Source organism: Petromyzon marinus, chromosome 53 (assembly GCF_048934315.1).
Source record: "Petromyzon marinus isolate PM22_M1 ecotype Great Lakes invasive population chromosome 53, UKy_Petmar_22M1.pri1.0, whole genome shotgun sequence".
NCBI lineage: Eukaryota > Metazoa > Chordata > Hyperoartia > Petromyzontiformes > Petromyzontidae > Petromyzon > Petromyzon marinus.
The window spans coordinates 12,234,400-12,244,904 of NC_133719.1; the positions used below are offsets into that span (position 1 = coordinate 12,234,400).

At 56.0% G+C, this 10,505-nt stretch overlaps 1 protein-coding gene across 2 annotated transcripts in view; it reads left to right on the forward strand.

The window, feature by feature from the left end:
* Positions 1-6,575, forward strand: part of CLASRP (CLK4 associating serine/arginine rich protein) — a 43,836-nt gene extending 37,261 nt beyond the window's left edge. The window contains exons 21-22 of one of the 2 annotated variants that reach the window (XM_076052035.1): positions 2,318-4,354; positions 4,507-6,575. In XM_076052035.1, the coding sequence (XP_075908150.1) occupies positions 2,318-2,402 (85 nt within the window). In that variant the 3' untranslated portion in view covers positions 2,403-4,354; positions 4,507-6,575. Of the gene's footprint in view, positions 1-2,317; positions 4,355-4,506 lie in introns of those variants that run through there. The other variant, XM_032974407.2, reaches the window with a different exon arrangement.
* Positions 6,576-10,505: the final 3,930 nt, after the last annotated feature.

A 10,505-nucleotide genomic window follows, 5' to 3' on the forward strand; every position in this document is an offset into this window, starting at 1 on the left:
GGCTGCAATGGGCCCCCCCCCCTCTTCCCCGTTCTTCAAAGGCGGCCGCGGCGGCCGCAGTAGCGGCCGCCTGGCGCGCGTTCAAGGGCTCCTGACGAACGTGCGAGGCCCTTCCCGCTCGCCGCGACGCTTCCTGGGAGCGCCAGGGGAAGCGCGGGGGAAGCGCGGGGAGGGGCGCTCGCCCACGGCATTGGCATCGGGCACGAGAGCACCTCGCGTCCAGCTCACCGTCACCGCCCCCCCCCCCCCATGCAACACCATAGTAGCCACTGGAGGAGCTTTGTTGTCATGTATCTTTCATTTTTTCAGCACGGTTATGTAGCCAACCGTGCTAATCGGAGGTGCGAGGAAGCGCAACAAACTAATTATGTTATTACCGCAAAGCTTGTTTAGCGGTGGCGAGATGTTAACTCCCTCGCCTGGTATGCAGGAGGTCGTGCGTTTGATCCCGATCCTGACGCCTGTTTTATATTTGGAATTTGCGTCTCTCTCCCCGTGGTCACGCATTTTTTTCTCTCTGCAACCTCTGGTTTTCCCCTCCACATTTATAACACTGTGGAACAATTTTTTTATATTTTTTTTGTTCCTGGGTAGTAAGTGTTATTTTCTAATTGCTTATGCCTCAAAAGTACAGAAAATGCCTATTATTTCCCACAAACCTCTGTTTGTGGGTTAGTTTATGGGTCCCTGTGTTAGTCTATGCGTCCCTGTGTTAGTCTATGGGTCTCTGCGAGTTTATGGGTGTCTGTGTTAGTCTTTGGGTCTCTGTGTTAGTCTATGGGTCTCTGTTCGTCTTTGTGTCTGTGTTATTTTATGGGTGAGTCTCTGGGTCTCTGCGTGGTGAGGCTACGGGTCTCTGTGTGGTTAGTCTATGGGGCTCTTTGTGGTTAGTCTACGGGGCTCTTTGTGGTGAGCTTATGGGTCTTTGTGTAGTGAGTCTTTGGGTCTCTGTTTTAGTCTATGGATCTGTATGGTGAGTCTATGGGTCTGTATGGTGAGTCTATGGGTCTCTGTGTGGGGAGTCTACGGGGCTCTGTGTGGGGAGTCTATGGGTCTCTGCGTGGTGAGTCTACGGGGCTCTGTGTGGTTAGTCTACGGGTCTCTTTGTGGTGAGCTTATGGGTCTTTGTGGTGAGTCTACAGCTGTCATTGTGCTTTCTCACTCTCCCGGAGTGAAGCACTGCGTAGCTCTCCCCCCCCACCATCCCCCCCCCCACCCCCCCCAGGGCGTCGTAATTCGCGTGCCGTCTCGTTCGCGTGCGGCCGCGGAAAGCACATGTTCTGTGCCCCCCCTGCCAGCGCCATACCCCCCTGTCCCCTCGCCCCCCCATACCCCACCAACGCTTCCCCTTCAATCACAGCACCTCTGCCGCCTCCCCTCCCTCACTGCTCCCTCTCCTCCGTGCAACGGCAGTGGCGCTGCTGCTTCACATCCCATCGTCATCGTGTACACACCACCAACACCGCCACCAACACCGCCACCAACACCACCACCAACACCACCAGCAACACCGCCTGCAGCACCACCAGCAACACCACCACCAACACCGCCACCAACACCGCCACCAACACCGCCACCAACACCACCACCAACACCGCCACCAACACCGCCAGCAGCACCGCCACCAACACCACCACCAACACCACCACCAACACCGCCACCAACACCACCACCAACACCGTTTCCAACACCACCACCAACGCCACCAGCAACACCGTTTCCAACACTGCCACCGACAGCCATGCGGCTCTTCACCACTCGGTGGCTGCTGCTGCCTTCCTGCTCCTCGTCTGTGGTTCCTCCTCCTGGCGCCTCTGAGCCGTCCCCTCGCGCTTTCTCTCCGAGTCGTCCCCTCTCTCCGAGTCGTCCTCTCTCCCTGTGAGGGCGATGAGCGGATATTGTTCGGCGGTAGTACATCACAAACTGTTATCATAATAATGAGAATAATGTTATATAATAATTATATTTATTCATTATAATGTTTTTTGGGTTAGATCGCGTTATTTATAAATGTGTCGTAACCCTCCACCACCCGACACGGCCAATCAGCAAAAAAAGTGTCACGTTGACAAAAGACAAATAGTTCACTACTCCCACGTTTTCACACCGCCCCCCACCCCCCAGTGTCGCCCGCTGTGCACGCAGAGACGCGCTCAGCCTGCCTCGACGAGACCTTCGCTCTTCGCAAGTGTCGAGGTTCTGTTGAACGTCGAGGTTCTGTTGAACGTCGAGAAACGTGTCTCCGTCTCTCCCCCCTCCTCTTCGTCTTCCATGGTCCTCCTCCCTGCCCCCCCCCCCCCCCCCATGTCTCCCACAGGAAGTCTCGGTCACGGAGCCGCTCTCTGTCACGCTCGCGCTCCCGCTCGCGATCACGGAGCCTCCACCGCTACAGCCGCCACTAGGGAAAGACACGCGGAGTCGCCGGGGCGACGAGGTCCTCGGGATCACCATGGCGATGAGGCCTTCGAGGCCGCTGCGGCAACGAGGCCTTCGCTGTCACCGTGGCTATGAGGCCCTCGCAGTCATCCTGGCGACAAGGCCCTCGGGGTCATCGTTGCACGAGGCCCTGGCTGTCACCTTGGCGACGAGGGCTCACGGTTACTGTGGCGACGAAGTCCTCGGGGTGACCCCAGCGACGAGGCCCTCGGGGTCACTGCTGCGGCGAGGTTCTCGCGATCGCCGTGGCGATGAGGCCTCTAGAGTGACTGCATGGCGGCAACGAGACCTCGGGGTGACCATGGCGACGAGGCCTTGGGGCGACCGCAGCGACGCGATCTCGGAATAATCGCGGCAACGATGTACCACAGCTACCTGGCCCTCGGGGTAACCGCGGCGACGAGGCCTCGGGGTAACCGCGGTGGCGAGGCCTCGGGGTTACCATGGCAACGAGGCCTCGAGGTTACCACAGCTACCTGGCCCTCGGGGTAACCGCGGCGACGAGGCCTCGGGGTAACCGCGGTGTATGAGTAACTACAATGCTTTGATGGGGGGGGCGGGGGGGGGGCACTGGCGGGGTGATAACCGTGCCCCAATTGTAAGCGCTCACCTTGGTGTAACGATGGCCACAAACACCCTCTCGCCGCACAGCCAGACACGCTCACTTATCCACCCACCCACTCACGCACCAACCCACCTGCTCGCTCACCTGACAACTCAAACCACTCAATCACCCATCAGTTCACCTGCTCACTTGCCCACCTGCCATCTCACTCGACCGCTCGCCAACTCGCCCACCTACCAACCTGCCTGCCTCTTTAGAACATTGCTCACCACTGGTGTTAGCCGTGGCGAGCTATTGGAATTTGCCTCACCGGTTTCACATCACGGTGCGCTGACCACTGTGCCACCGCTCCACCTCAACGCGTCTCGCCCCCCTCTCTCCCATCCAGGGTTATTACACTCGGTCCCCTCGCCCTTCCCACGCACACATGCAAAGACAAAGATCCCCCCGTATAGCCATGACAGACTGTTTGGACAAGTGCTGTTCGTAAGAACCTATGAAGGCCAGCATGGCATATGACGGGTGGGTGGCCATCACCACGCCCGGCCGCCTTTGTCTCCCCAGTGACGATTACACACCGCACCAGGTACTCATTTTTGAGGCTTAGTCGAGCTCGGGGAGGCCCAGGATCGGTTCAGATGCTCGTCACTGTTGTGGGAGGCCGTGTCGCTGGGTTCCTCGTGCCGCTACCGCTCCCCGATCGACACGCACACTGACACTGACACACACACACTGACACACACACTGACACACACACTGACACACACACTGACACACACACTGACACACGCGTTGTCACCCCTCGCCCCGTGTCGCCCAGGGCACGATTTCTATTGGCGGCAGCGGTGGTGTCCTCGGCAATGCGGCGGTGTCGGTCCGATATTTAAAACGTAACCGGGCCAGGCAACGTTGGGTTCTGGTTTGAATTTTTTTTATGGTGGCCAAGCGGCTTTTGTATTCGAGGCTGTGCTGCTTTTTTTTATTGGAAGCGAGCTCGAGCGGAGCCAAGCAGGTGAGCGAGTGAGAGAGCGGGTGAGGGGTGAGTGCGTGAGCGAGTGAGCACGTGCCTAAGTGGAATAGAGGGTGAGCGAGTGGGCGTGTGCCTGAGTGGGTGAGCAGGTGAGCGAGTGGATTGGCCATTGGGTGAGTGAATTGTGCAAAAAGTCCATGAGTGAGTGGGTGAGCCGGTAAGTGCGTGAATGGGTAAGAGAATGAGTGCGTGCTTGAGCGAGTGGATGACCGAATGGGTGAGTGAATGAGCGAATGTGTGAGTGAGCGGGTGGGTAAGAGCCAATTAGTGCGTGTGAATGGGCAAGCGAATGAGAGCGGGTGAGTGGGTGGGTGAGTGAGTTGGTGAGTGGGTGAGTGAGTGGGTGGGTGAGTTGGTGGGTGGGTGAGTGGGTGGGTGAGTGGGTGGGTGAGTGGGTGGGTGGGTGAGTGTGTGGGTGAGTGAGTTGGTAGGTGGGTGAGTGAGTGGGTGGGTGAGTGGGTGAGTGAGTTGGTAGGTGGGTGAGTGAGTTGGTGAGTGGGTGAGTGAGTGGGTGGGTGAGTTGGTGGGTGGGTGAGTCCGTGCTCGCTCTTGCTGTGTGGCTGCATTCTCCGCGTTTGCGCAGCCTCGGCCCGATTGAGCGGATCATTCCGCCCCCCCCTGCCCCACTATCCCCGTGTCGTGTGTGCCACACGGAGTTCTGTTGGAGTCTGCACGCGCCACGCTTGTGTGTGAACCTCTCATTTCTTTCTCCTGCGGGGGTGTGGGTGGGTTTGGTTGGACTCGACAATTCACTACTGACGGCGGGGATTGGGGGGGGGGATCGACTATTCACACTGCAGGGCTGGGGGGGGGGGCAATCTTCTGTTGGACTCGACTTGTGGCACGGAAATTAAAGCAGCGTGAGTTATGTTCAACGGTGAGAGTGCTTGCTTGAGAGGTGCGTGCGTGTGTCGTCTGTCTGCGGGTGGCCCTGGTCACGGGCCGTCGGTCACGGCTGCCAAGTCCCCGAGGTCCCTCGCAGCCCTGACTTACAAAATCCGTTTCCCCGTTCACAAAACACCCATGCAGAGCCATCGGCGGTGGTTTACACATTTCTCTAGCGGGAGCCGAGTCTAGCCACAGGAAAACCGCTGTTGAACTGGTGCACAATCATCAAATGTTATTTCTTCACAGGCATCTTTCTTTCAAAACCCCAAGACCGCTCTACATTACCCATTATTCCGTGCAATTCAAATAGTCGCTCGGTTATGTATGAGGCTGAGTCGACCTAGGGGAGGCCCAGCACCGCTTCAAATAATTGTCACCGCTGTTGTACTCGGGTCACCGAGTTCGTAGCGCAGCGTGCTTAGCGCTCATACACACACCGGAGTGGTGGTGGTGGTTGTATGTTGACCTGCACCGTGCGTAGCTAACAGCTAATTGGAGGTGCGAGGGACGGTAAGCAAACTAAACGTCAAAGCAGTCGTGAAGGAATTAGTTTTCAATTTAAAGAAATTCGTTTTCGACATGTTTGCACACCATGTATTTTGTACCATTAATGTTCCGTGGCTTCCATCTGTGAATGCCAGGCTGAAAAGGTTCACGTTGGAAGTGTTTGATTTTCTTCACACTTTCAACTGTTGGTTATCCCCCTTTGTCTGCCGAGGAAGGCGTGGGGGCCGAGTAGGCGATGCTGCTCGCACTCTGGGCGTGAGCAGGGCAATGGGCTGAGTGAAAAAGAGCTTCATAGCTCATCGGATTTCTCCGGTCTAAATATTCTGATTCTAAAGCATTCTGAGTGGACACTCAAACCAGGATTTGAACTCGTGACCTTCCGATTGCGAGCAGTGCCCCTCGCTAAGGCGACTGCAGGGGTCAGCAACCAAAATAACAAAACCTCAATATTTCAAGATCGACACACCTGTGCTGGTGAGGGGGGCCTGCTGTTCAGCACACCTGTGCTTGTGAGGGGGGCCTGCTGTTCAGCACATCCGTGCTGGTGAGAAGATGGCGCCGATGATGGTAGCCTCAGCCGGTCGATGCGCCCTGTTTTGTCTTGTTTTGTCTGTTAATTCAGTGTTTTGCCAATATTTTCGGAGTTCCCTAACAACAGACGAACTTTTAAACATCCCACTTTTCTGCTTCCAGCAGCAGAATTAGTGGGCATTCTGGTCAAAGCCGCGCTAGGCTTTGCTCAAGCAGCGAAACGCCGCCCAAGGGGTAAACGGTCGGGGGCTTTCGTACGGCTACGCAGATGCGGGATCTGAACAGTGCTTCCGAGCTTTTCCCCCTCCAACGTACGTTCACTGTGCAACAAAATGGACCAACTTTAGCTACTGATGGTGAAAAACAGAGACTTTCTTTCAGCTTCTGTTTTGTGCTTCACGGAGACATGGCTGTGTGATTTGATTCCGGACACTGCGCTACAACTGGCAGGATTCCATCTTGTAAGATCGGATCGTGACATTGCACTCCGGCAAGACGAAAGGCGGTGGTATTTGTTTTTACATTAACAGTGGCTGGTGTGTAGATGTCACAGTGATTCTGCAACATTGTTCTCCGCTCCTTGAATAATTTTTTTATAAACTGTAAACCTTTCTACTCGCCTCGCGAGTTCGCGTCGCTCATTTTGGTTGGAGTTTATTTGCCGCCGAGTCCTCAGGTTAAAGAGGCCCAACGCATGCTCGCCGACCAGATACTGAGTGTGAAGCGAGCAAATCCAGATCCGCTGGTTATCGTACTTGCCGACTTTAACAAAGGTAATCTTAGCCACGAACTCCCCAAATACATACAATTCATTAAATGCCCTACCAGAGAAGGGAACACTGGATCACTGCTACACTATAGTCAGTAGAGCCTACCACGCCGTCCCCCGAGCAGCACTGGGACACTCTGACCATGCCATTGTCCACCTGATTCCTGCATACAGGCAGAAACTAAAGCTCTGTAAACCTGCTGTGAGGACATCCAAACAGTGGACCAGTGAGGCTGTGGAGGATTTGCGGGCGTGCTTGGACTGTACTGACTGGGATATGTTCACGACTGCTACCAATAGTCTGGATGAACTCACAGAGGCTGTGACGTCATACATCAGCTTCTGTGAGGACTGCTGTATTCCAACACGTACCAGGGTGAACTTCAACAACAAGCCCTGGTTCTCAGCAAAGCTCAGAAGGTTGAGGTTGGAGAAGGAGGAAGCGTTTAGGAGTGGGGATAGAGACAGATTCAAGGAATCAAAGAAAAGGTTTAGCAAGGCGGTGAGAGAGGCTAAATGACTGTACTCAGAGAGACTAAAACACCAGTTCTCTGCTAACGACCCTGCTTCTCTCTGGAGAGGGCTCAGGCAGATCACCAACTACAAGTCCAGAGCCCCCCACACCACTAACGACTCCCACCTGGCCAACGACCTGAACGAGTTCTACTGTAGATTTGAAAGACAATTGGACTGTCCTGAACTCCCCCTTCCCACCCAAGAGGCCCCATCCGCCACCACGACTACAGAGACGACTCTCTCCTTTCAGGAGGGAGAAGTTAATAGACTTTTCAAGAGGCAGAACCCACGCAAAGCAGCTGGGCCGGACTTTGTCTCTCCAGCTACCCTCAGGCACTACGCTGACCAGCTGTCTCCGGTGTTCACCAACATCTTTAACACCTCCCTGGAGACATGCCATGTACCAGCCTGTCTCAAGTCCACCATCATCCCTGTGCCCAAAAAACTAAGGCCAACAGAACTAAATGATTATAGACCGGTCGCCCTTACCTCTGTGGTAATGAAGTCTTTTGAGCGCCTGGTCCTGGCACACCTCAAAGCCATCACAGACCCTCTCCTGGACCCCCTTCAGTTTGCCTACAGAGCCAACAGGTCTGTGGACGACTCAGTTAACATGGCCCTCCACTTCACCCTACAGCATCTGGACTCCCCAACATCCTACGCCAGGATTCTATTTGTGGACTTCAGCTCTGCCTTCAACACCATCATCCCTGCCCTGCTTCAGGACAAGCTCTTCCAGCTGAACGTGCCTGACTCCACCTGCAGGTGGATCACAGACTTCCTGTCTGACAGGAAGCAGTGCATTAAGCTGGGAACACAAGTCTCTGACTCCAGGTCCATCAGCACCAGAACTCCTCATGGCTGCGTCCTTTCCCCACTGCTATTTTCCCTGTACACCAACAGCTGCACTTCCAATCATCTGTCCGTCAAACTCTTGAAGTTTGCGGACGACACCACCCTCATTGGGCTGATCTCTGGTGGGGATGAGTCTGACTATAGGTGGGAAGCTGACAACCTGGTGACCTGGTGTAGCCAGAACAACTTAGAGCTAAATGCTCTAAAGACAGTTGAGATGGTTGTGGACTTCAGGAAGAATACAGCCCCACTCACCCAGATCACCCTGTGCGACTCCCCAGTCAAAACTGTGGAGTCCTTCCGCTTCCTGGGCACTATTCTCTCCCGGGACCTCAAGTGGGAACTGAACATCAGCTCCCTCACCAAGAGAGCTCAACAGAGGATGTACTTTCTACGGCAGCTGAAGAAATTCAACCTGCCAAAGACAATGATGGTGCACTTCTATACAGCAATCATTGAATCCATCCTCACCTCCTCCATAACCGTCTGGTACGCTGCTGCCAAGGACAAGAGCAGACTGCAGTGTATCATCCACACTGCTGAGAAGGTAATTGCCTGCAATCTACCAACCCTCGAGGACCTGCACACGACAAGGACCATGAGGCGAGCGAGGAAGATTGTGGCCGATTCCTCCCACCCTGGACACTCTCTGTTCCAGCTACTCCCCTCCGGCAGAAGGCTGCGGTCCATCGGGACCAAAACCTCACGCCACAAAAACAGTTTCTTCCCATCCGCTGCTGGCCTCTTAAACAAGGCCAAGGGCTTACACCGACTTTAACATTTTATCTACAAAATGACACCTTGCCATATTTACACTATGTTACCCTATTTGTATTTTTAGATTGTATCTTATAGTTACTTTATTTTAAGATTTAAAATTCCTATATGTTGAATGTATGCACCTTCCTGCCAAAGTAAATTCCTTGTCTGTGCGAACTTTCATGGCGAATAAAACCCTTTCTGATTCTGATGCGAACACGAGACGGTGGTCTTTAGGCAACGTTACGAAACAGTCGTTCATGAGCCGCAGGTTGCCGACCCCTGGGCTAGAGCTGTGGGGGGGGGGGGGGGGGGGGTAGACACTCATCCAGCAGTGGATCGATACGAGGCGCTGTGCACGTGGCGGACGCCACGGTGGCCCGTGTGCCGTCTGTGAGAACGTGACACTTCCCCGCGGTCCTTCCGGAGTGCAACGTCCTCTCTGCGGTGCTGCTGATGAGGCTCTGTTTGTCGAAACCAGTGCAGAGTGTTTGTGCGGAATTAATCGGTGCTGCCGAAATTGGGAATTCTCACAAGGCCGTGCGGGCCGGCACGGCGTCACTCGTTCACCGCTTGTGACGTCAGTACACCGTGAGGATCTCACGTCACCCACACGCGTCACTCGTTCACCGCTTGTGACGTCAGTACACCGTGGTGGGGGAGATATTTTCCAAAGTAGAGGTGGGATCTTTGTTTTGAGGTTCTCTACGTCGCCCGCTCCATCTCCCGTCGCGGCAGTTAAGAGAACGGGTTCCGTCTCAATCACTCCCCACCCCGCCCCCATCCAGCAGCAGAGAAGGATGATTGGCAGGTGGCGCGTGTGGCGGGGTACAGTGGGGGGTAGATGGAGGGGGCTGTGAGAGTGGGGGGGGGGGGTGTAGATGGAGGGGGGGTGTAGATGGAGAGGGGCTGTGAGAGTGGGGGGGTGTAGATGGGGGGGGCTGTGAGAGTGGGGGGGGGGGTGTAGATGGAGGGGGGGTGTAGATGGAGGGGGGCTGTGAGAGTGGGGGGGTGTAGATGGGGGGGGCTGTGAGAGTGGGGGGGGGGGTGTAGATGGAGGGGGCTGTGAGAGAGGGGGGGTGTAGATGGGGGGGGCTGTGAGAGTGGGGGGGTGTAGGTGGAGGGGGGGTGTAGATGGGGGGGCTGTTAGAGTGGGGGGGGGGGTGTAGGTGGAGGGAGGGTGTAGATGGGGGGGTGTAAATGGAGGGGGGGTGTAGATGGGGGGGGGCTGTGAGAGTGGAGGGGGGGGTGTAGATGGGGGGGGGTGTAGATGGGGGGGGGGGCTGTGAGAGTGGGGGGCTGTGATAGTGGAGGGGGGGTGTAGATGGAGGGGGCTGTGAGAGTGGGGGGGGTGTAGATGGAGGGGGGTGTAGATGGAGGGGGCTGTGAGAGTGGGGGGGGGGGGGTGTAGATGGAGGGGGCTGTGAGAGAGGGGGGGTGTAGATGGGGGGGGGGGCTGTGAGAGTGGGGGGGTGTAGGTGGAGGGGGGGTGTAGATGGGGGGGGCTGTTAGAGTGGGGGGGGTGTAGGTGGAGGGGGGGTGTAGATGGAGGGGGGGTGTAGATGGGGGGGTGTAGATGGGGGGGGGGCTGTGAGAGTGGAGGGGGGGTGTAGATGGGGGGGGTGTAGATGGGGGGGGGCTGTGAGAGT